The following is a 26,296-nucleotide window of genomic DNA, read 5'->3' as shown; positions in this document are numbered from 1 at the left end:
GATAACGAATCGAGTTTTTTTGGGAGGCGTACCTACATAACAACACTTTCCGATGCCAAGTACAGTTACGTGAAAATCACAGGAGCCTGCAAAAACCGTGCTTTCGTTATTTCCAAGAAAGGCATCTTGTATGTACCTAATAAGACTGACAAAGCTCGGATGGGATTAATTACAGAGTGTAAAAAGCAAGCAAATCCACCCCCAGTCACAAGTCGCCACACTCCACGAGATGATATAAATTAATTCGATTCGAGCTTTAACAATTTTATTAAGTACATAGAAGATGCCTTTCTTGGAAATAACGAAACCTTGTTTATTGCAGGATTCTTTTATTTTCACTTAACTGTACTTGGCATTGGAAAGGGTCGTAATGTACCCTTCCCAAAAAGGCTCGATTTTCTTGGGAATTTCTGCTGTGAGTCGCCGTGCACTCTTATGAGAACACTCACTACTGGTCTGTCGCCTCGCGCCACAGTTCAGCTGTCGTGTGACTCCTGACGCACATGTCGTCATTCAAATTCGTTATCAGAGGTTGGAAACAACCCCGTACAAAGACAGAAATAAAAAACAAAGTTTTTGAAACTTCCTTCACATCGAAGTTCCCCCTGCCAAGGAATGACCATCATTTCTCTTACGATCTGCTTAAAGGTTATTCCACTGTATTGTTTTCTAGCTTGTAATGATGGTCGGACCCAACATTTTCGTTTACAAGGCCTACTACTTCCTGCCAGAATCACACAAGCAGCAAGAACTACTTCCTCTGCACTCGACGTCATTTTCAAACGTGAAATTTATTTTATCGAGTTATATAATTTGTTACAAAAATATTATTTTGACACCAACACAAATATAACATATAGCAAGTCAAAGAAACATGTTGCGTATAAAGTTTGTTATATAACGTGTTTTGTTATATAGTGTGGATCCAGCTTAAGGTATGTGACATATACAAAATTACACCAAAATTAACAACTACTCGTATTAGTCTTGTGACATCTACCAATGATTTTTCGTTGTATTGCATATTTCTTTTTTAAGAAAATGAACTAGACTATAAACAGCACGACAAAAATTGGCAAAATGATGATCTGAATATTGCGAAATACATAATAAGTTATGTTGTTATATTATAACAAGAAAGTGCCCCTATGTTTTATCTTTTAAACGCCCTCCTCTCCTCCAATCTCATTATATAAAATAAAAAGAGGAACTGTTACGGTAATTTAAGGAATTGGTTTAGAGACCTTCACATTATTTATCCCATACAAACTTGTATTTGATTGTGCTGTGTACAACTATTTCTTCTTCACTAAAGGAAAAATCTTAACTTTGAATGTCTACGAATTAACAGACTCGAACATTATGACATTAAGCATTGAAATATAATAGTTGTTGTATTAAAACATTAAAAGTCTGTAAAACACAATACAGTGGTTTACTAGATATCGATTTCAGTAACATTTCTGTCACCATGATTAAATATATATATATACATATATATATATATAATTACGCATATCCTTTCAATTGAAAGCTTATTAAAATATATTTTTGGAATCATACTTCGAAATGCTAATGCAACCTAGAATTTTAAAGAGAAACAAGGAGTAGCATAGGTATCTGAAAATTATTTTGTATCACTGCATTATTTTATAATTTGTTTGCAATGTTATTGTTCTCAAACATTAATGTCGAAGGAAATATACTATCCTATAAGTAAATCAAGAAACGAGTAGACCTGGCAGTGACGGCGCTGTGTATGTGAATTTGTTTTCAACGGAACTAGGCTGTAGGTACAGAGCAGGGTAGTAATGGGCGAAGTTGTTCTTTTTCCGGAACAGTTCCGAAATAACAGTTACAAGTTGAGATGTGTGGGAATAGTTCACTGATTCGAGCTATCTCTTTGACTCTCGGTCCATTTGAGCGTAAGTACCACAGTCTAATAGATACAGTCACGCAACTCATACGTATAAAATATGCCAACATTTGACAGCTGGCGCGACAGTAGCCCTCTAGCGGCAGGCAAGTTAAAAGTGTGCACAAGACATATGATAACACATCAGAAAACGGGTTTTGCGTAATTTATTTTATATTTTTATGCTATACAATAAGTGTATATGGTTCTTACTAATTCCACTTTAGAATCCTGGAAGAATTTCACACGCAGTTAATCTACAAGTTTCAGAAGCTGCGAATAAACGTAATTCTTTCTGCTCCTTACAACTGAATCATGGCCCTGATCACGTATCATGGTTTGAAATAATATAATTGTTTGTACGTGGACGGTTAATTCAATTCATTCCTAAATATATTTATAAACCATTGGAACTCTATATTTCCTGTGAGAAGAGTCAAAATTGTAGGGCATATCTCGTAGGGTACATCGCGTGGTGAATTCCTCTCCCTATTTCCTGAGAAATTAACTATTTTCCATACCGCAAATTGGGGTAAACTCGGCCGCTGAGGTAAACTTAAAAATAAAAAAGGGGAAGATTTAAACCTTAATTTGACAGACATTGATTTATGAAGTTCATTATTTTTCAATTTTTTTTTATTATTATTATTTTGAGTCGCTAATAGTGCTGATATTATGGTTTAAATTTTTATGGAAAGTTTACCGCATTTTACATTACATTTCCAGTTTTCACACATAAGCTTAACTTTAACTTATCCTACCTATATAATATGTAATTTACATGCCCTTACTGTTATTATGACGTAGGTGAGAACAAACAAATACACAACTTTGTTGAAAAAATTGTAACTTCAATTAACTCAGAAAATGTAGGCCTAATTTTATTTTCAGAGCAGAAGTGGTGTAAGTCAAAAATGGGTATTGAGGGTTAAAGTAAACATTCTGTAAAATACAGCGCAAAGTAGCAGTTAATATTGAATTTATTTAAACTATTAGTAGTCAGTGAATAGCACGAAGGATATATTAATTGTTACTTTGCGCTGAATTTTACAGAATTTTTACTTTAAACCTCATTACCTAATTTTGACTTATACCACTTCTGCTCTGAACGGCTAAAATAATCACTGGTAATGTAAAATCAACACCAATTACAGTCATGCAAATTATTACAGAAAAGATTGCTTTTTATATTAAATTTAAAAAGGCTCTTTTATTTCTTGAGAACTTTATACGTCTGCCGCATGAATCTACACCAACACATCAGAAATTTATCGGCACAGTCTAGATTTATTCAAGAAGTGAATATTTTGCAAAAGGATTATAATACGCCATGAATTCTTGAAAAAATTAACACCATAATCCCTACTTGAATTCAATATAACATTCAACTTTTGAAAAATATAAAGAAAAAAAAAGACGAATACAAAAATTATGGAATTACTTGCATTAAAAACTGTAGATACATTATCCAAAATCGGAATGGTTACACATTTACACATAATCTCTGCAAAACAATAATATACTGTAACAGGTATTTACTTTGTTTTTATTTAAACTCTCCTTCCTGATATACAAATAGGTAACTGATAACTAATATATGTTTTATAGAACACAATACGTAGGCTACCTACAGCGTGGATTATAGGTTATGACTGAGTTATGATTTTCTCTTGGTCTTTAGGGAATCTGAACAACGACAAATTCGGAGATTTAAACTTGTTGTTACTGCAATTTTCGTCATTGCACACATTGCCTTTATTCCGACGCATGATTAAAACGTTATTATAACATCTCGCATACCTTAAAGCACGTGCTGGCTATATCAACCCTATGACCAGTGCCTTGCCTGCCGCTTGAGCGCTAGTGTCGTGAATGTTGGCAAAAAAAGTGAAGTTGCGCGACTGTATATATTAGACTGTGGTAAGTACCCTCGCTCTTCCCCAAACAGCTCACACATACGTTGGAGCACTCATCGCTCGGATTCCTCTTAAAATAAGTTATCGGCATGACATAGCACATCTGCTTCTCAAAGATAATAGATGACATTCCAATACACATTCGAATCGGTTTGAAAACTTGTTCAGTATCCGGATAGAAGCCTCAAGCTTCACGTTTAGTAGATAAACAGCTGTTGAATAAAAGGTCAGAATGCAACATTAATTGGTACATAAAGTCATGAAGATACGGTAACCAACTAAAAAAGTTAACATGTTATTTAAAACGTGTAGTATGTAATTTATGTTCTCCGTGTTACGTAATAAAAATAATTTTTATTTTTACTTTTCTTAATGCTTAGTTATAATAATAGGCCTAATTACATTATAATTTCATAAATAAAAATACATAACGACTGTATATATTTACATATTAGCAGTAGTGAAACCTGAAACACCCACCCCTGGCTTAGTAAAATGTTAGAAATGCATCTGTACCAGTGTAATAATTTAAACTTCGCGTCGCACCTCACTCTGTGTCATTACTGTCATTACTTACGATCACTCTACAAGGATTTCAATTTCCACGCTTCCTCATCCATCCACGTGTGAGTTCAAAGTTCCAACTTGTTCCAAGTACAACATAAAGAACAACGAGAACAGTGTAGCCGGAGCTGTCATGGTTCAACGGAACGAGTTCCAAATGTTCTCTGCTGTCTCGGAGTCGAACATACCTTGCGCAACGCAGTACTGCGGACCCGTCACAACTGGACAAGTGAGCACCTCGGAGTCGGAACAGTGTTATTTCCGAGATCGGAACAGTTCCAAAATAACTGTTGTGTTATATACTCTAAATGTGAAACCTAACCATTTTTCCCCCATTATTACATATGCTAGTGAACTGTGGTGATTTTCTAGTTTGCAGGTTGAATTTTCTTTTGCCAACTTCGTTTCGAATTTCGATACTGATAAATACTACAAATGGTAGTGATTTTTTAACTGGTATGTTGGTAGCTGAGACAAATATCGACAATATTTGTTGGTACTGGAGTTCCATGAAATTGAAATTGTACTAGATTTCTAAGCCTGTTACTGGAAGCTAGTGAAATTTGAACATACCTACTAATAAACTAATATCAGTATTAATATTAATACATAATAGTTATTTTATGTGTTGCGTTGTGGTTAAAATTCAAGACTATAGTCAGGTAAGTTTTCGGAGTTAGTACTAATAATTTCATGTGGTCAAACAACATTTTTAGGTTAGGTCTCGTGAGTCAATTGTTTAGTCAAATCAATGAATTTCGAATTGCCAGACAAAATACTTGACATGTTGATCCCTTTCTCGTATAGTTTGCCTACGAAATTATGTTACAAATTATTGAATTATTTAGAATAACCTTCCAACATAAAGTACGGTAAGTAAATAAATAATTTAGTACGAAGGATCGTGTGATATCTAGTAACAGATGGCAATATTTGCTGTTTAGGAACTGGTCTTATGTGACTCTCACTATAGAGCACATGTACAGTCATATAATAAAAACTACATTATCAGTACTGTAACAATTTCACTTACCAAAAATGGGAGATAATTTCATGGATCCTAAGTCAGCAGAATCCGCTGAGTTGTTGGCTTCATGATCTTCCTCAGCTATGTTTATAGACTGTTATCCTCCTCTTCTAATTCATTGTCTACTGCTCTATCACCGATCAATTTTCAGATTCCTCGTCACTATTTTCGAACCAGTTATTTATAATAAATGTCTTAATGGCTTCCTTCATTAATGCGTATCAATGACAATATTATTAAACCTTCTTAACGTGATTGCAGGCTTTTACCCAATCATCTCGCGTAATTAATATAATGGTATATATAAATTGTCTTATTTTTTTAATGAACACAGCGAAATGGAAGAGACGTTTTAACAGCAATTAAACCCTCTTTCCTTCAAAATTCGGTCAGTCTTAAGTACAGGTTTTGGTTTACTTCTCTTTACAAAGTACAAGAGGTCGTTTCTACTGTAGTATTGTATTAAGCGAATTTAATGTTCTTATCTCTTAACCACTCAATTATGTCCGCTTTGCGTAATGACGTGATGGGTAATTTGTTTCCCTGTATCATGTGGTACGACGCATTATCTATAACTGCTGTGCTTGTAGGCAGAATATTCAGAATTAGTTTTTCCTCCATCACTTCCTCTAGTATAGTTTGCACTGTTCATGTCGTCGTGATCTTGGGACTTCGATTCCGGTTTTCAGGTCCACTGAACGTAAATCCAAAGTTTAAATACCGGTCTTGGTAGTTACGAACTGTTCCTGTAGGTTCTTCGCCCCCCCCTGTAATGCTTTCACGACAATTTCACTTGGAATTGGTTCGTTCTCATTTTATTATTGTTAAATTATTTTCACTGACTCATCTTCAACTTTTCTCCTTTTAATAAAAAAACTTATCCATACTGAAGTTAGATTAACACAATAACGCAAATAACACGCGTGAAATTAAAAATCAACCTCAAAATAAGCCGGAATATGGACAAAATGGCTTTACGATTGTAAGCCTACAAACAACTGACTGGTGAAGGAAAGCTGTGAGCGCGTTATACTGGCTCTTGCACTGGTGTCAACTTGTACGTTAGTCCCCTCTCGCATTGTTGCCAAGTCGTACTTTAGGGTGCCTCGGGAACTCACTACATGGGATAGTGTGCCGTGAACAAAAAAAGGTTGAGAACCAGTATTTTAGACCATTTCCCACTACTGCAGTTACGCAATTTTTGCACACAATTGTATACAATCAATGTCGCCAGCATAAGAAACAACTCGTCAAAAGTAATGCTAATATGTAATCATCATCATTAACAGGGTTACAATGTAAACTACGTCTTCCTGTATCCAAAGTGTTTAAATTCTTATCTTCTTCCTCCATTCTCCTCTTGCCTCCCAATCCCGTTCTTCCAAGTCTCTCTCCTTCATTCCATTCTTATATCGTCCATCCAGGTTTTCCTTGGTCTTCCCCTCTTTCCTAATATGTAATAATCCTCTAAATACTAAATTCGGTAGGAAACGTTGGTTAATATGACGAAGGTAAGTTTGGTTGCTAAGGTTTTTAGAGCTTGTTCTCATTTAAATAATCTGATAACAAATAATGATAGATGAAGTATAGGATTTTTTTTTACCACTGCCTACATTAATTTCAAATTGACATGGTATAGTTGCTTCTGTTGGTAACGCAAGAAAAGGCAACATTGCGGATGTCAGTGGGAAATGGTCTAAAGTTTCTCCTCTTTTTCTTCTCGTGATATATATGTAACAGATCAACGAACTCAGGTCTATCTGTCTGTCTTAGTGAACTACCTCCCATTCCCCTTTCTGGCTAAAATGGTGCAAACTGGTCGCATCTTTCAATGGCTTCAAATTAATGGTTTTTAAATTAAATTTACACGAAAACCGTCCACGCTACTGAAATACCCCAGGGGATAAATGATTCTTTATTAGATTTTCTATCGATATGGACAAAAATCACAATCCTACAGCCTACTAGAATAGTTACCGAATAAGAGGGTGTTAAAGATTTGGGAAAGAAACTTCTTTTTTTTAACTATGGACTTTCCAACAATATAGCATTATACTTTTTTGTTACATGCAACATGAGCTATTCGCTCTGGAAATTTGCACTCTGTATAAATGATTTTTACTCCCTGCATAGACAAATACAATACAGCCCTTATAATGGGTGTCTATTCATGTCTCGTCAGAATAAACCACAGATTTTTCTTCCTTATATCTCGTTAAGTATTGAGCACGAGCGACTATATCTGATGGTCGAGTTAAAAGAAACTTCTTGTTCTTGCATTTCTTAAATCGGAAATCCAAATCTTTCATAATTTTCCGATATGTTTCCCTTTATCGCTAAACATTAATTTCACTTTTAGCAAACACCAGTAATTTTCGCGCAAGATGGGACCTTGTTTCTTTTATTGGAGTGTAGGCTTTCACGACCGGCGTCAATAGTAGAAAAGTTTTCCGGGCTATGAGGCCGTGGTCTGTTGGTTGTGAGACCAAACGTTTCGTTCACTGCTGCGGTGAACATCATCAGTGGTGTGTATTGCTGGTGCGGCTGGTTCTACTGCGTGTGCCGATTACAGTCTGCGCTCGAAAAAAAAAAAAAACGAAAAATCGAAGGAGAATTGGGAGGAAAATTTAAAAGGTACGCAAAACGCGTCCTTGCAAGGGGTTGGGGGCTGTACAAAACTAAATATGTGAGCTCCAAGCCTGTTGGCCACTAGTCTCACTCCGGGTTACGCTGCTCCCCTGAAGGAGCTCTAGAAAATTTTGAAGGGGAAGCCGAAATTGGACGTAACCTCTTAGGTACCACATACGCGAGGGGGGCTGAGATTGATCAATTGATCACGGAACGGGGCGAGGAGGAGTTGGCTGGTGTTTGCCGTTAGGATGGCAAGACGACGTCATCTGTTGTTCGATGACAAAGCAGGTGAAGGCCGTCGGAAGAAGCGCCGTGAAATCTAAGCTGCAATTTGAAAGGTCCCTGTCCTTTCAATTTGCGACTTATTGAGTGACCTCGTATGTTTAATAGACTATTAATATTATCTGAACTAGGGCCTACATAATTTATAATAAAGGTGAGTATATATGGGGAAGGGCATATAGGTCCGTGGCCCATTTCTTATAGGGCTCATCCCGACATTTGTCTTACGCCTGAGGAAAACCACGGCATACCTTAGGCAGGATGAGTTGTCTCATATAAGAGACTAGCCAATTTGGCTATTATTTAGGAGGTCATGAGCCTTGTTGATTTGTCTCAATTTCGAGACCAGCCATTTGGCTATATGATGGCTCAATTGCGAAGAGGGGGGAGAGATGTAATTGTTAATTAGGGAGATTCATGGGGATATGAGTGCAGGTCCGTGGCCCATTTCTTTTAGGGCTCATCCCGACATTTGTCTTAGCGCCTTAGGAAAACCACGGAAAAACCTTAGGCAGGATGAGTTGTCTCAATATCAGAGACTAGCCAGTTGGCTCTTAGGTTGAATGACTCTATGAATCGATGGATATATACTAGCCAATTGGCTCTATTAGATTTCCATCGATCAACAAAAGTAGATATGTTATGGAGGGATTTTGTTTAGCCCAGTTAAGACAAGGTCATTTTACAGCGGTTGCACTATCCAAGGAGTCTCATGGAGTTGAGTCGTGGCTACCAAAACCTGGGAGTAACGCCAGCCTCCCTGTCCTCCTGTCTCAATAGTATAGCTAATGGACCTGTCTGGTGTCTACGCCGTAACCTAGGATCATACTGGCCGAGGCCAGATATGAGCGGGTTGGGGTTAGCACGAGCTTCCGCATACAGGTTCCTAGCCAGTCGAGCAATGAACTCGTCTATGGTTGGCAACTCTAGTTCATCATGGAACTTTCTTCTCGAGGCGACTCGGGGGAGATGGGTAATGAGTCGAATCACCTGGTTTTGGACAACTTGGAGTTTACGGAGATGGGACACTGCCGCAAACCCCCATGCGGGTGCGGCATAGGTAATGACAGAGCGAATGAGGGCCTTATACATGGTAAGTCCTACCCTCAGGTTGTCAGGAGTTAAGGCCGCCAGAATGGGATAGTGTCTAACTATCAGCCCGTTGGCCTTACGAAGAAGGGATTGGATGTGATCTCGGAAGTTGAGATGAGAGTCCATAATGATCCCTAAATATTTAATTTGGTTCATCCACGGCATTTCTCGTCCGAAAAGTGTGGGTGGTGGTGGTATGTCTTCGAGCCTCGCTCTTAGTGAAAAGAGTATGGCCTGACATTTCTCTACATTGACCTTGATTCTCCAGTCGTGGAACCACGGCTGGAGGTGATCTAAGATCGACTGTAATCTACGGGACGCTAATCTATAGGTTTTGCCCATCGCCAAGAGGGCAGTGTCGTCTGCATAGATATACAGATGACTACTTCTGCCGTGGATATAGCGAAACGGGAGGTCATTAATGAATATATTGAAAAGTATGGGCCCGATAATGGAACCCTGTGGGACTCCTGCGTGAATTTCAAGGGGGGTGGAGAAACTAGTGCCTACACGGGTTTTGAATGTACGGCCTCGGAGGTAGTTAGAAATGAGGCGTATCATTCCATCTGGGACTCCCATGCCCAGTAACTTAACGAGGAGTCCCTCATGCCAAACCTTGTCGAATGCGCTGGCTGCATCGTTGTATATATAGTGCGGGAGGGGGGGGGGCTTGCTGTTGTCGCCTCGGTCCGCGCTCGAATGTGCTTCGCGGGCGGGTTTGCTGTTTTCCACGCGCTCCGAGATCACATCCAATCCCTTCTTCGTAAGGCCAACAGGCTGATAGTTAGACACTATCCCATTCTGGCGGCCTTAACTCCTGACAACCTGAGGGTAGGACTTACCATGTATAAGGCCCTCATTCGCTCTGTCATTACCTATGCCGCACCCGCATGGGGGTTTGCGGCAGTGTCCCATCTCCGTAAACTCCAAGTTGTCCAAAACCAGGTGATTCGACTCATTACCCATCTCCCCCGAGTCGCCTCGAGAAGAAAGTTCCATGATGAACTAGAGTTGCCAACCATAGACGAGTTCATTGCTCGACTGGCTAGGAACCTGTATGCGGAAGCTCGTGCTAACCCCAACCCGCTCATATCTGGCCTCGGCCAGTATGATCCTAGGTTACGGCGTAGACACCAGACAGGTCCATTAGCTATACTATTGAGACAGGAGGACAGGGAGGCTGGCGTTACTCCCAGGTTTTGGTAGTCACGACTCAACTCCATGAGACTCCTTGGATAATGCAACCGCTGTAAAATGACCTTGTCTTAACTGGGCTAAACAAAATCCCTCCATAACATTATCTACTTTTGTTGATCGATGGAAATCTAATAGAGCCAATTGGCTAGTATATATCCATCGATTCATAGAGTCATTCAACCTAAGAGCCAACTGGCTAGTCTCTGATATTGAGACAACTCATCCTGCCTAAGGTTTTTCCGTGGTTTTCCTAAGGCGCTAAGACAAATGTCGGGATGAGCCCTAAAAGAAATGGGCCACGGACCTGCACTCTTATCCCCATGAATCTCCCTAATTAACAATTACATCTCTCCCCCCTCTTCGCAATTGAGCCATCATATAGCCAAATGGCTGGTCTCGAAATTGAGACAAATCAACAAGGCTCATGACCTCCTACATAATAGCCAAATTGGCTAGTCTCTTATATGAGACAACTCATCCTGCCTAAGGTATCCCGTGGTTTTCCTCAGGCGTAAGACAAATGTCGGGATGAGCCCTATAAGAAATGGGCCACGGACCTATATGCCCTTCCCCATATATACTCCACCTTTATTATAAATTATGTATGCCCTAGTTCAGATAATATTAATAGTCTATTAAACATACGAGGTCACTCAATAAGTCGCAAATTGAAAGGACAGGGGCCTCTCAAATTGCAGCTTAGATTTCACGGCGCTTCTTCCGACGGCCTTCACCTGCTTTGTCATCGAACAACAGATGACGACGTCTTGCCATCCTAACGGCAAACACCAGCCAACTCCTCCTCGCCCCGTTCCGTGATCAATTGATCAATCTCAGCCCCCCTCGCGTATGTGGTACCTAAGAGGTTACGTCCAATTTCGGCTTCCCCTTCAAAATTTTCTAGAGCTCCTTCAGGGGAGCAGCGTAATCCAGAGTGAGACTAGTGGCCAACAGGCTTGGAGCTCACATATTTAGTTTTGTACAGCCCCCAACCCCTTGCAAGTACGCGTTTTGCGTACCTTTTAAATTTTCCTCCCAATTCTCCTTCGATTTTTCGATTTTCGAGCGCAGACTGTAATCAGCACACGCAGTAGAACCAGCCGCACCAGCAATACACACCACTGAAGATGTTCACCGCAGCAGTGAAGGAAACGTTTGGTCTCACAATCAACAGACCACGGCCTCATAGCCCGGAAAACTTTTCTACTCTTGTTTCTTTTGTTCATATTATTCTAAAAATTTCCTAGGGTTTTGATTTTTCGAGTACAAACTTTATTTCCAATTTTGTCTGCAAGTCAGAAGTCACTTAGTATTTTATTTTATCGTGCACACACTCTTTCCAACTGCTTTTGCAGCCCATTCTATCGTTCACTGAACAGGTATGTGTAGACCGTGTTTTTTTCTTCAAAAATTTGATGACATGAATAATTCTTTTCTCGTCCGAACGGCATACTCTACGTTGCAACTTTTTCATGGTATCTCCATAACAATTTATTCCACTTAAACATTCTTCTGGACATAGTATTCCATTATCCTTCTTAACAGGATACGTGACGAATAAAGAGCGGAAAAATAATGTAATTTCATATTTTACACAGTTAATCGCAGAGTACTGAGAATTACAATTTTTGTGTTTCATCATGAGTAGAATCGAAGTGGGGGTATGTGTCCTTCATATTTCATAATATTTCGAAAATAGTTTCATATTATGAACAAATCTTCATATTTCTTCATGTTTGTAAAAATGAAGTCCTTACTTTGATATATTTCTGATCTACTGGACAGTTTTGGAAACTAGCTTCGACTTTCTCAAAGAACACATAACCTGCATCTTACGCAATGTCATACAATGTTCACTATAATACTATATAATACTATAATACCAGAGCCAGTGTCCGATATACTGTACAGACTCGAGCGATGCCAACCATGGCCAAATTCGGGTAAGCATAGCTTGTAGCAGAATGGTTGTAACTGAACTGAGATTCGATCGAGAGATCATCTGTGATTACTCACTTTTATGTGAAAACACTTTCTTGTGTCAAATTTATTTTCTCACACTCAAATACCCGTAAGACGTCTTCAATAAAATTACGAAAACATATAGAAAATGAAGGTTACCGCTGAATTCTGAACACTGCTAACCTCATTTATGGCAAGGAAAACATTGCTATTTTCAGTTTTATTTCCCGGCTATGTGAATAGCGTCTATTACCTGACAACTCCTGTATTCACGAATTTGCTGACACCTGACAGGGTTTTTATTTGGGTCGCCTACTCTACAAAAACTGGTGTTATCCCAATAAATGACACCTCCAACACATCCACCTTTCAACTTTCAAACTATATCACTGGTCGTCGGTTCCTTCTATCATTGAAGAATAAGGGCCTCTCCATTTCCAGATGTGTCGCTCTTTACGAATTAACTTCTGTTGACACAATGGTTACAATGTTTTGCACTAAGTATCTCTACAAGTCGACAATGAGACAAACATGCGTGTGAAGACCCAGTTTTTAAAATGGGGGGAGGCTTATGTTTCATTATTATTTATTTGCTTTTATTTATTTTTTCATTAAAGACATCAGCTCACAGAATTTGAGCGACCACAAGGGTCCTGAATACAATAAACATGTACAATATAATGTGATCTGAAACATTAAAGAAAAAAGAAAGTTAATTGTTGAAGGCAAATATATAAGTAGACTAATTGAAATAGAGATGATGATGTAATATTTGAAGGGAATCCTTGATAATATTTATAATAGACATTACATAATCAAAAGGAATGTGAATCCTGTAATAAAACCTATACTGCCAAACAACAAACCAATGACAGACCATTGTTTAAGAGGGACGTTGTACTTTTGAGAAAGGTAAGACAGACAAGGTTCATATATAGACTTCTTCTCAATATCAACTTCGGTGGCCTGATTTAAGTTCCTTTCAATACGGATAGTAGGGTCAAGAACAAGAGCCAGGTTCAAGCATCCGTTAATAGCAATAACGTCTGCCTGTCTAAAAGAACCATCTGATAATACACAATGTACTTCTTCATGAATCTCCCACTTTAAAGTTTTTAACGATGTCGCCAAAGCATGTCGTACACGATGATGTCTAGCATTGATCAGTAGGGAGCGGATTTTTATGTGCTAAAAAATTTAAATATATTTATTTTTATGTGCTAAGAAGTACGAAAATATTTGCTAAAAATGAAAAAAATATTTGTTTTAAATATGACAAAAATACCTTACTTAGCTTGGAAAAAAAATGTTACTAGGTACTCACCAACCACACTTGAGTGCTAGTAGTTGGGCGAGAATTGCAGTGAACAACAAAGGTCATCTCCAAATTCTCCATCACAAATGCATGCCGATTATCTCTGAACGACTTATACTGTGAAAACGATCTTTCCACATAACATGTCAGACGTGCATATTTAAAGAGGGGAATGTCACAAACACATACACCGTGAATTTCACCTACAGGCACATCCTCCAATACTTGAGGAAATTTACACATTTTTTTTATATACACTGTTTTTCCCAAACACATTCTGGAATTTGTCCCTTAGTAATTGTGTTTCAGACAACAGGTTTTTGGATGTTTCGAGTTTTTTTTATGGTGTCACACAAAAAGCTTAGATTTGCTAATAGGAAAGCCAAACCTTTTTTTAAACAACCATCTTTCAGTATATCTTGAAGAATATCGATTGACCAAGCCCAATAACAGGGAATTACAACAAGACGTATTGCCTTACTTGATGGACATGAGCAAGAGGCGAGAGATTTGTTTAAATTAAATAATGTTCATACCCGAGCTCTTACCTGTTGTGTTTCACAAACAAAGCGTGGAATGAAATCATCTTCAGCAACAATAAACATTCCTAATTATGTGTTGCAAAATCTCTCCTTCTTGTCCATGTTAATTTATTCTCTAATAATAACACTGATATGCTGCCTAGCAGTTCTCAGAACTTGCGGCGATACTATTATAAAAATGGATCACGGATACACCATACAGCACTTAGAAATTCGAAGCAACCAAGAATTCTTAAAAAGATAATGTACTTCTGAGTGAAATAATTGATTTAGTTTTAAGGGCATTGTCCAAGACGTGTCCAAGTGTTTCAAGCTCACTACAGTCTTGACGACGGCAGCGGGTTGTGCTTAGAGTTTGGTTTTGAGCGTAAGTTATTTTGGTATTTGTAGCTGAATTTCAGAACTTTTGTAGCAGACTCGTCCGTGGCAATGCTAACACATTAATTTCACGTCGTGCTTCCTGCATTAGGATACGTTAATAAAAATTTATTTATTTATTTATTTTTTTTTATTTTGGGGGTATGGAATTCATATTTTGCCAAAATTTTCTTCATATTTTTCCGTTCCTAGTGATGAAATATCTGTCGGAAATACTGAGTCCGGCAGAATGATCTCTCCGATTACAACGCAAATACCAAGAGCAACATAGATCCCATTCAAAATTTTATTTTACCATCTTACAAAAGAATGTTTGCCATTTTGACATAACTTTGTTTTAAAGATAATATCGTCCAAATGCTTGCCCTTAAGAGCTATACACTCTTCAAACAGTGACTGTGCGTCCTTCTTCCTCAAAAAAGCATGGCCCTATTATTCCAAATTGTGCAACAGCACACCAAACAGTAACACGCTCGCTGTGGAGAGATCGCTGATGCATTTCTCCAGGGTTTTCTGGGGACAAATATGAAATATTTTGTTTGTTGACGCAGCCCGATAATGAAAATGAGCTTAGTCGTTTCTGAGCAAAACAGTATCGTCTGTAACATTTTCCAATATGGTCTCGCAAGCATCTTGGCGGTTGAGTCAGTCACGTTGTCGAAGTTCCTGAATCACCATAACTTCTTAGGAATGGAACTTGAGGTCTAGGTGTAAGATTCGTCTGACACCCGATCAGATATTTCCAATACCAGAGGATGTTTAATGGCTGAACGTCGTGGAGATGTGGTAACAGCATGCCTCACTGCTGCGATATTCTCGGGAAGCAGAATGTTGCGGTAACTACCGGACGACTTCTGTTTGAAAGTTGAATCTTTTGTCTGACATTTCTCACCCATATCAGTACGGTTTTCTTATCAGGAATTCTTTCGTATCGATCTACTCTAAAATGGGTACGAAATTGCCAAAGCATTGCAATCACAGTCACATTAAAAAAAATGCTCAACAATAAAATGCACGATGTTCACCTGTCCACGCCATGATGGTAACTGAAATGGCATGGCTTGTGCTGTTAAAGATATATGCCAATCAAGAGCAACTATCAAGAAATCTGTATGGCAGCCAATTCAAACCGGAGAGAGGTAACCGGAGGTAAAGTTGCTTAAGCACGAATGGCTGATGTTGTTTTGGTCTTTTATAAAAAGGGGCGTAGTTTCTACATGTCTATATTACACTTGCTGAATGGAAAAGTGAGACCGCTCTCCAACAATTGATTCTGTCAGTACTGTAGGCCTATGTGTAATAGTATATTACGATATTACGATACAAGGTTGGGAAGCACTTTTTACAAAATCGAGGAAAAGTTTGAAAAACGAGCAGAGCGAGTTTTTCAATTTCCGAGATTTTGTAATGCACTTCACGAACGTGTATTGTAGGGCCTGCAACATTTTTTTTGCAGAATCATATTTCTAAAATTGTAAATACAATAAATGTTGCATAGAAAATTTAGAGCAATGTTATTCCAAAGCCTTCGCAAAACTACAATGTAATGGTAACTAAGTAACAATAAGTGCACCGTAATGGGCCTATTACAGTATAGTTTTATGTCATGAAGAATGATTTTCCTAGCAACAAATTTCTGTGTGGGGAATTCTAACTTTCAAGACCTAACAACAATAGCTGTAAATACAGCAAAAAACACGGTCTTGCAAAAAAATACCCTGCTGTGTACTGTACCGCCAAGTGTCTCTTTCTGGCTGACGTCACGGTTTGGTTCCAAAACAAGCCATGTATGTTCATTTACTGGTTCATTAGTATGAACAAATAGCATTACTCTCTCTGTCTGGCTTACTTAGTGGTTAGAATTTCAGTCTGTAACGCAGGTGGTCTGGGTTCAAGTCCTGGAGTGGCATGAAATATTTGTTGAAAAATCCATAGTGACACTTGTGACGAACAAGATGCTCCATTCAATTATCATGTCATAGCATTCCCATAACGCTGCCCGTCGTCGACGCATGAAGGTGCCTGGTCCAGGGACAAATGAGATTGTTGTTTAGTCAACTGTCCGAAGACAAGTCTGAACCTCACAAGTGACATCAAGAATACAGCACTTATGAGGCAACTAGGCCAGAAGTAGGGTGGCCAGTTCCTTTTCCCCCCTCGTGTACATCTGCCATCGACTTGGACTCTGAGATACATCCGACTATTCTCTTAGGCGTTTCTGGTATTTGGAAACGATAGGCAACACCGAGAAACAAGACCGATCGATGAGTATCAGAGAATTGAAGATTCTCCATGATTTCCACGCTCCTTACTCCATAGAGCAGCAAAGAAGAGTTGTTAGACTTCCCAGGAAAGACGTCACCTTTCCGAACAATTTCCAGAATATAGAGAGACGCTTAGCCTCATTAGAAAAACGACTAGATAAAAATGATTATGAAGAACAAATGTTAGACTACATAAGAAAGGGGCATGTTGAAGTAGCACTGGACGAGGATCAAGAAGAAACCTTTTATCTCCCACATCACCTAATAAAGGAGGAGAGAAGAGGAAATGTAAAATGTCGCATTGTTTTTTATGGATCATCTCACGAAGAGAATGCCCGTTCACTCAATGACATTCTAGAAGTTTGACCGAACCTTCTCCCTGAGATCTTTTCAGTAATGCTAAGATTTAGACTCTACCTATCCGTGATTATTTGTGGCATCACTCAGGCATTCTTGCAACTAGTTCTTCACCCCGAGGACAGGAATTTGACTCGTTTTCTTTGGTACAAGATTAATACCACTGAAGATTAAAGTTATGTAACGACAAAGGAAAGACAGACTTACAGATTTCAGATTGACTTACAGCCCATTCTTACTCTCTGCATAAATAACAGAAAATTCTATTATCAGGCTCTACTACGAATTAACAGTGCTAATGAAACAGATTCATATACTACTGCCAAAATGGGTTAGTAATGCTAAGCAACTACAACACACATGGAAGGCTGAATGTCAAGAAATTAAAACAAACTCAGATTCTCGGAATAGATTGGAATACTGTTTTTGACACCCTTTCCTTCCACCAAAGTGACGTCGTAGACAAATCTGAAAACCCCGCTACAAAGAGAAATATCCTGCAAGCAACTGCTAGTTTCTATGATCCTCTTAGTTTGCTGACTCCAATCTCCATCATCGGGAAAATACTATTTCAAGACACTTGGAAGAGAGGAATAACTTGAGATGAAATACACGGTGTTCCATTCAAACCTACCTGATTTCAATTAATCATTGCTAACAAGGTATGCAGATTTATGAAATGAGACTGGTACTAAAAGAAAGAGAAACTCAAAGACTTTGTATTTCATTTGTTTGAAGTTGATTGTATTGTCATTACGTTGCGCAACTATCGCAAAAGCAAAAATGGCGACTCAACAGCAACGTGGACAAACGGTGATGTGGTATGCGGAGACGAAATCCGTGATTTCAACGAAACTAAATTACAGACGAGTGTACGGAGGAGTTGCACCTGATGCAAAATCAATTAGGCTCTGGTTCAATAAGTTGCTTACGACCGGCAGTGTCCTTAAAACAATCTGGTGGAGCTCGGCGTTCCGTGACAGAAGAAAAGGTGAAAGAAATTCAAGCGGAATTTCAGAGAAGCCCGAGTAAATCCAGCCGCTTATGCAGAATTCGATGCATAGTTGCACATTGAATTGCCTTGATGCCTGGCGAATGGATTTACTCTGACTTCTCTGTAATCCCACTCGAATTTCTTTCACCTTTTCTTCTGTCACGGAACGCCGAGCTCCACCAGATTGTTTTAGGACACTGCCGGTTATAAGCAACTTATTGCATCACGTGCAACTCCTCCGTACACTCGTCTGTAATTTCGTTGCGTTGAAATCACGGATTTCGTCTCCGCAAACCATACCACCATTTGTCCAAGGCTTCTGAAGCCTTGCCGTTTGCCCGCGTTGCTGTGGAGTCGCCAGTTTTGCTTTTGCGATTATTGCGCAACGTAGTGACAAAACAATCAACTTCAAACAAATGAAATACAAATTCTTTAAGTTTCTCTTCTTTTTTTTAGTACCAGTCTCATTTCATAAATCCGCATACCTTGTTAATAATGATTAATTGAAATCAGGGAGGTTTGAATGGAACAGCGTGTATTACCCTTAGATCTTGCGACTCGTTGGCATAATTGGACGACTTCTCTACCTTCACTTCTTGATATAACCATTCCCAGATGGGCTGGTACCTCAAATCACTACCCTTATGAGATTCACGTTTTCTGTGACTCTTCAGAACGAGTTTATGAAGCCGCTTTGTATATTCGTTCTTCTCGAAGAATGTCGTCAAAGTTCGGCTTATACGCAGCAAAAGCCGACTCGCTCCAATTAAAAGAGTGACACTTCCGACACTAGAGTCCTCGCAGCTTTAGTAGGAGCCAGACTCCTACGTCACTTCTGCAAATCGACAGGATTTGATGCTACAAAGGACACTATGGACAAACGCAAATATCGCTCTGGGTTGGATACGCAGCGATCCCAGTAGATTGAAAACTTTTGTGAGCAACCGCGTAACGAAAATTCAAGCGCACATCACTCCATCCCAATGGCGACACTGCCTAGGAAAGGATAACCCAGCTGATCATCTGACAAGAGGGATCACAGCTTTCATTCTACTCATATTAAGCGAATGGTGGAATGGACCTAATTGGTTACGACACCACCAGTCACAGTGGCCGAGCACACCATCTCAACAGGACTCGACACTTCCAGAAGCGAAACAACATGAAGAAGTCCTTCGTATTGAAATTGCACTTCCTGTAATCGATGCTACGAGATTCAGTTCTTATTGGAGACTGATACGAGTTACAGCATGGATGCTACGCTTCATAAAGAACATCAGAGACCCACAGAAAGTGAGAAGCGATTTGACAGCTAAAGAGCTGGACATTGCAAGACTATAGTGCATTCGCATGACCCAACAAGAAAGTTTCGCTGTTGAGTATGCTGCACTTACAACAAACACCGACCTACCAACAAGCTCCAAAATTGCACGCTACAACCCCTATCTCGATTACGGTCTCATTCGATTGGGAGGACGTCTCGAATATGCGAATCTGACGACACAAGAGAAGCATCCACTCATCCTAGATGGAGCTCACCACTTCACATCTCTCCTCATCCGACAAACACATATTCGCTTGCATCACTTAGGAGTTAGAATCGTGTTGTCTGAGTTAAGAACACAATATTGGATACTGAAAGCTCTTCAATGTATAAAGAAAATTCTTCACACCTGTCTACCCTGTAAGCTAGAAACTTAAGTGGACAAGAAAATAGAAGCACTGTTGCCTACTGACCGTGTTCAACTCACTAAGCCCTTTACATTGACAGGAATAGACTTTGCGGGACCTCTCTATGTCAAAGTCGGGAGACTGACGCAAAAGTCATACATCGTGCTCTTCACTTGCTCCACGACACGAGCTCTGCACCTAGAGTTGGCTTCAGACAAGTACTGACAAATTTCTTATGGCTTTCCGAAGATTCTCTGGTAGGAGAGGACTACCACGCACTATATACTCGGACAACGTGAAGGCTTTCCAAGCTGCTAAGTAAGGAATTGGAAGAACTTTCTCGCATCTTCACCGACCCACAAACCAGTCACCACTTTGCCCACAATAGTGTTACGTGGAAGTTCATTGCTCCACGGGCGGCTTGGTGGGGAGGCTGGTTGGAGCGAATGGTTGGCACAATAAAGCGATGTCTGAGAAAAGTACTTGGCAGATCACAAGTAGATGAGGAGACTTTGAGAACCATATTTGTGGAGATAGAACCGCCATAAACTGTAGACCACTAGTTCAGGACGGTTCGGACGTGCTGACTCCTAGTCACTTCCTGAATGATGAACGTTTGACGATCGTACCCACTGGTCCAGAGCCCAGCATTGGTCGAAACCTACAGAAGGAAATAAGGATAAGAGAGAAAATCCAGGAATATTTGCTAAGGCGATGGAAGAAGGAATATTTTCTAGACCTGAGATCCTATCACGAGGTTGGAAGATCGATCAAATGTCGGATCGGAGACATCGTCCTGCTGCAAAACGACGCACACCCCAGGCACTGTGGCAACGAGCCTGCATCACGGAGACAATTTCTGGTCGAGATGGCAACAACCGGACGCTCATCCTCCGAACGCCCAATAGAACCAACATCACCCGTCCTATACAGCTGGTCGTCCCACTGGAGACTGACTTTATTCTCTTTTCACTATTATCTTTACTCTGTTATCTCTGTATTCTCTTTGTATTCTATTCTCTTTGTACTTCTTCACTAGAGTTCAAATAATGGTGAACAGATCGGGCAGAATCTCACTATCTCCCACACCTATAATAGAATTTCAGACACGTAAGGAATCTATAGCACACTTATTAATGTCACGAATTGAATCTCTAAAAAGCAAATGTGAACTAATACAGTGTGGCCAATGTGAGAATAAAATTAATAAATTAACTGAAGATGTTGATTTTAAGAATCGAGCTTCAGTTGTCCAGTCCAGAATTCATTATAAATAAGTGCTGAATTAACACTTAAAAAACTAGAAGCTATGCTATTAAATGATGAACGTAATATTGAAATATTTCAAGCATCAAATTATATTTTTGAACCAATAAAATTGCTTTCGAAGGTAGGGGTGAATAATTTTGATAGACTTACAGCAATGTTCAGTAAATTACCACAGTTTGTAAATGCTGGTGAATGTGATTTGGTTTTAGGTTATGTAGAATTATGCAAATTAGTCAAGTGTGTATTCAATGATAAATCTGAGCTCAATGTAATCGACATACTGGAACCTTAAAAACAAGAGGTGATGAGGTTGAAGCATTTGTTGATAAAGGTATGCAGTCATTGTGGTTACCAGTTTCAAACTCAGATAGTGATTGTTTATTTTTTTTTTTCACAGTACGCTACAATCTTGTAGTATCAGATATGAGAAGAAGTATGAAGGAGCAAAAGTTGTCACTTGTTGTATGTTAATGTTTGTTGAATGAAAATAAATGGGAGACAGATTGTTTTGTATACAACTTTGTTTTACAGTCCATTTTTTCAAATATACAGAGTGGAAGTGAAATAACCCTTGCAGATGTTCAGAGCGAATAGCTCATGTTGTAACAAAAAAACTATAATATCATACTTATGGAAAGTTAATAGTTTTTTCAGAAAAAAAAAAGGTTTTTTTTCTTTCAACCTCTTATTCGACAACTACTGTGAATAGGATCGTCATTTTTGTCCATATCGATAAGAAAACTAATAAAGAATAATTATCACTCTGGCGTATTTCAATATTGTCGACGGTTTTCGCGTAAATTTAATTTTAAAAACGTCTAAATTCAAGTAATTGCATGCTGCGAGTTGGTTGCAACACAGCGCCAGCTCATCTACCAAGACACGCCGAGTTACAGGGTTCGTTGACCTCTTAAATCTGTATCACGAGACGCATGTGTTCGCGGCGATGTTGTCGGACTGCTGAAACTTCAAACTTAATTTTCTAATTAACCGTGAATTTAATCACAAAACGTAAAATAGGTTTCCTATTCATTTCAGTGTATCCTATCGTCCCTTTCAGTCTGCAAGGTTATTTCACTTCCACCCTGTATAACCAAGTAAGACTGATTGTCAGGAGCTACAATTTATTATTTATTACTTTTAAGCTTTATTTTCCCATAAATATTGCAAGTATTATGCCTTGTATAAAATGTTTAATTGATTTAGTAACATTATGTCTAAGTGTATGGGATTAAAATTATCATGAAATTACTGCCATATTTTTAACCATAAACACGATATTTTATATATTTTTCACGAAATTAAAAAGACCTGGCCCTGCTTATTACTTACAATGTGGTTACGTATCATTACCCAATAATCGACAGATCAAGTACGCGGATCAAGTAACACTCAATATTGCCATATTTGTGTTCCAAAAGTATCATGCAGGTATGCTCAAAATTGTAAAAGCGCCGATTACACGGATGATGCTGCGCTGCATAACATGCACAGTGTACGGGCTGGGCTCCGCAACTACTTTGCAGCACCGCCCGTGTCATGGCTCTCATACTCTAACAAATACGGATAATAAACTGAATTTGAAAAAGGAATACACTGTAATATTCAGTTATTACATTATTATTTTATTATGTTTAATTCAGTTATGATATTATTATATCATATGTAGTGTTATTTTCGTATTCCACCATACATTGCGGTCTGTTCAACATGTGCATTCTTTTCTGCAAGTAATCGGAAATCCATTTCCAACGAATTTACTGCAATGCGCAGCTGGCTAAAAAGATGCTTATCTGTTTCGATTTAGCAACCTTCATTCTCGAAAATAATTGTTCGCACACATATGTCGAGGCGAAGGTAGTTAACATAGTGGCAGCGAATAAGCTGATCTCGGGATATTTCCTTTTGTTCATTTTTTTAACACTTCTATTCTTGTCCAGTCATCTTCTCTGCATTTCTGAATTCTACGTCACTTTGCAAATCAATTAACGCATCTTGGAACTGCACTCTCACGGATTGTACATTTCCTAAGAAAGGATTGACAAAAAGGTTAATATCACTCTCCATACATCTAAAACCACTAAATCTATGTTCTGCGAATTCACATTTGAGCTGTTCCAGTACGGAAATATAATTAACTATATTTTATTCAGGCACTAATTGTTCGACTTTCTTCAATCTTTGACCTTTCATGAAGTGCTTTCAATTCTTGAAACTGTAGTGCACATTGCACCCCTGAAAAAATTATTTTATCATAACATGTATTTCTTTTGGAATAAAATTAAACAATAATAGTAATAATAGTAACAATTACAATAATAATAATAATAATAATAATAATAATAATTAATAACATTGGTATATGAATACATACGGTATTACAGAAAACAGCTTCCCTGTTACTTCGACATGTTCTAGGTGACAGAGAGTATACTGTCGTTTTATGTTGCTCAGTAGTATTCCTGACAGTACCTTACAACATAGTAAATAGTTCACGTTTTCGCCGAACGCACAACAAAAATAGTTTTCCTCCCACACTATACGGAATGATCGTTTGCTTACAGAAGCTTTTGACTGTGTCATTGTCCTGCAATGTTCGTACGTTTACTAAGTACTTGAACTGCCTTCCGCAGTCATCCGTCGAGCTTCGAAGGAAGAACAGCACGCTCTGCATTCGAAGGTTGTGATTACAGAACGTAATCGCGAGTCAGAGAATGAGCATACCTAGTATTATGGTTTAGACACGGCTGGTGAAATAGACGATATTATAAAAGATGTGGAGTTTAACCATTAAACGGAATTATGCTCGTTCCAACAGCGAGAAAGAAGAAGAAGAAGAAGAATAATAAGAAGAAGAAGAAGAAGAAGAAGCAGAAGCAGAGTTAAGGCCCGCTCCCACTTAGTGGAATCGAACCGAATCGAAACGGAAAGTCTGATGCCGCTCATATGTAGTGCAATCGAACCGAACAGTACTTTTGTGTTTTGTCATAGAAAAGAGGATAATTCTACACAAAACACTTCCCCGAGTTCTACCGCAGTGTTGGTTATCTGTTTCAGTACTCAGTCGCTGTTCTCGCAGTTGGTAAACACGGTGTAGGATATTTAAAATGTGTTAATGACAAAAAGATAGCGTTTTTGATATGGTAGTTTACATTAATGACAGACATATATTACCGGTACTTGTGTTTTATAGTTTAGTGAACTATTTCTAAACAAGAATTGAGATGCAGTATACTTAACAGTTCCAAAAAAGAGAAATTGAAAAGTAAATTTAATAGTGAATGATGAAACATATTCGTGGTTAATAAAAGGAAAAAATGATTACAGTGCCCATCGCACTATGTGTCTTCCGTGTTTAGTGTTTCTCAAGAAGGCGAAAATGGCATTAAAAAGCATGCGAACACTGCTTTGCAGAAACCAACTAGAAGTCATATAATAAAATCTTGACAACTTCTTAAGTTAGCTTTTGATATTTCAATTTCGCTCGGAAAAAACCTAATAGGCCTAACCCTGGTCCCTAAGCCACAACTTATAACTTAATTGGTTATTATTTTTACCGCCAGATTTTAAAAATATATCTACGCTTTACAAAACACCATATGGTGAAATAGTATTGTTCATAAACAAAGATACATAATAACGTTTCCTAGTCTAACGTTGGTTAGCGGATATCCTAAACAAATATATTGGGAATAATATCAAACGCAACAATACATACGGCTGTAAATACCTATACAGGTCAAATGTTTATATTCTACAGATGCCGAAAATCCCGCATCATGGGCTAAATTATATAATATTTTCATTATGACCCCCTCCGATTTCCAAACAAGTATAGAGGAGAAATTTCATGTTACTTTTTAATTGATTTGATTTTGCGACGGTTATCGGTATCTATCGTCTGAGAGAAATAAAGGCGATAATGCCAGCGAAATGAGTCCAGGATCCAGCGACGAAAGTTACCCAGCATTTGCTCTAAATAGATTGAGGAAAAACACCATAAAAAACCTCAACCAGGTGGGATTTGAACCCGGACCTACTCGTTTTACGATCAGACATGCTAACCGTTACCCCACAGCGGTGGACTTAAAATTATTTACAACGCGGTGTAGCACGACACTTTTACTCGATCCGCGTTTGCTGATGTTGCAGATCACGAATCTTCACTTCTTATGTCTTTTCCTTATGATAACCCCAAATAGCAAAGTTAAATGGACTTCGATCAGGCGACCTGTCGAGCTAACTTCTCAGAAGTGTGGCGTAAGATGATGCCGGAATTGAATCTGCTAGGCGAAAGATAAGAATAGTTAGTTCATGCAGGATGATGCTCCACCACATTATGCCACGCCTGTGCGGAATTGCCTCGACGACAACTTTCCCGATCGGTGGATAGGTCGCAGAGTGGCTTGTAAGTCGCCTTATCTGAAATCATTTGACTTTGCTTTCTTGGATTATATTAAGGAAATGGCATAGAAGTGAGGATTCGTGACTTGCAACATACAGTGTATACGAACACGGTTCGAGGAAAAGTGTCGTGAAATCACCGCCGACATGCTACATCGCGTTTTAAACAACATGAAGTTCCGCTTCCAGACATGTTTTGAAGTCGGAGAATATCATATTGAACATTATTTTATGATGTAGCCTATGAAAAGCGATAGGTTTGGAAGTAAATCCCGAAAAGACAAAGTATATGATTATGTCTCGTGACCAGAATATTGTACGAAATGGAAATATAAAAATTGTGATTTATCCTTCGAAGAAGTGGAAAAATTAAAATATCTTGGAGCAACAGTAACAAATATAAATGACACTCAGGAGGAAATTAAACGCAGAATAAAATGGGAAATTCGTGTTATTATTCGGTTGAGAAGCTTTTGTCATCTAGTCTTCTGTCAAAAAATCTGAAAGTTGGAATTT

General features: G+C 38.7%; 1 protein-coding gene across 9 annotated transcripts in view; it reads right to left on the bottom strand.

The window, feature by feature from the left end:
* The window catches only part of Btk (tyrosine-protein kinase Btk29A), a 361,167-nt gene that overhangs the window by 238,487 nt on the left and 96,384 nt on the right, over positions 1–26,296 (bottom strand). The window contains exon 1 of one of the 9 annotated variants that reach the window (XM_069820859.1): positions 5,429–5,881. The exons of the other annotated variants lie outside the window; for them this stretch is intronic. Within the exon in view, the coding sequence (XP_069676960.1) occupies positions 5,429–5,450 (22 nt within the window). The 5' untranslated portion in view covers positions 5,451–5,881. Of the gene's footprint in view, positions 1–5,428; positions 5,882–26,296 lie in introns of those variants that run through there. 9 annotated transcript variants of the gene reach the window in all.

The sequence above is a fragment of the Periplaneta americana genome, chromosome 3 (assembly GCF_040183065.1).
Source record: "Periplaneta americana isolate PAMFEO1 chromosome 3, P.americana_PAMFEO1_priV1, whole genome shotgun sequence".
NCBI lineage: Eukaryota > Metazoa > Arthropoda > Insecta > Blattodea > Blattidae > Periplaneta > Periplaneta americana.
The sequence above is the reverse complement of the archived record's forward strand: the minus strand, read 5'-3'. Positions and strand labels throughout refer to the sequence as shown.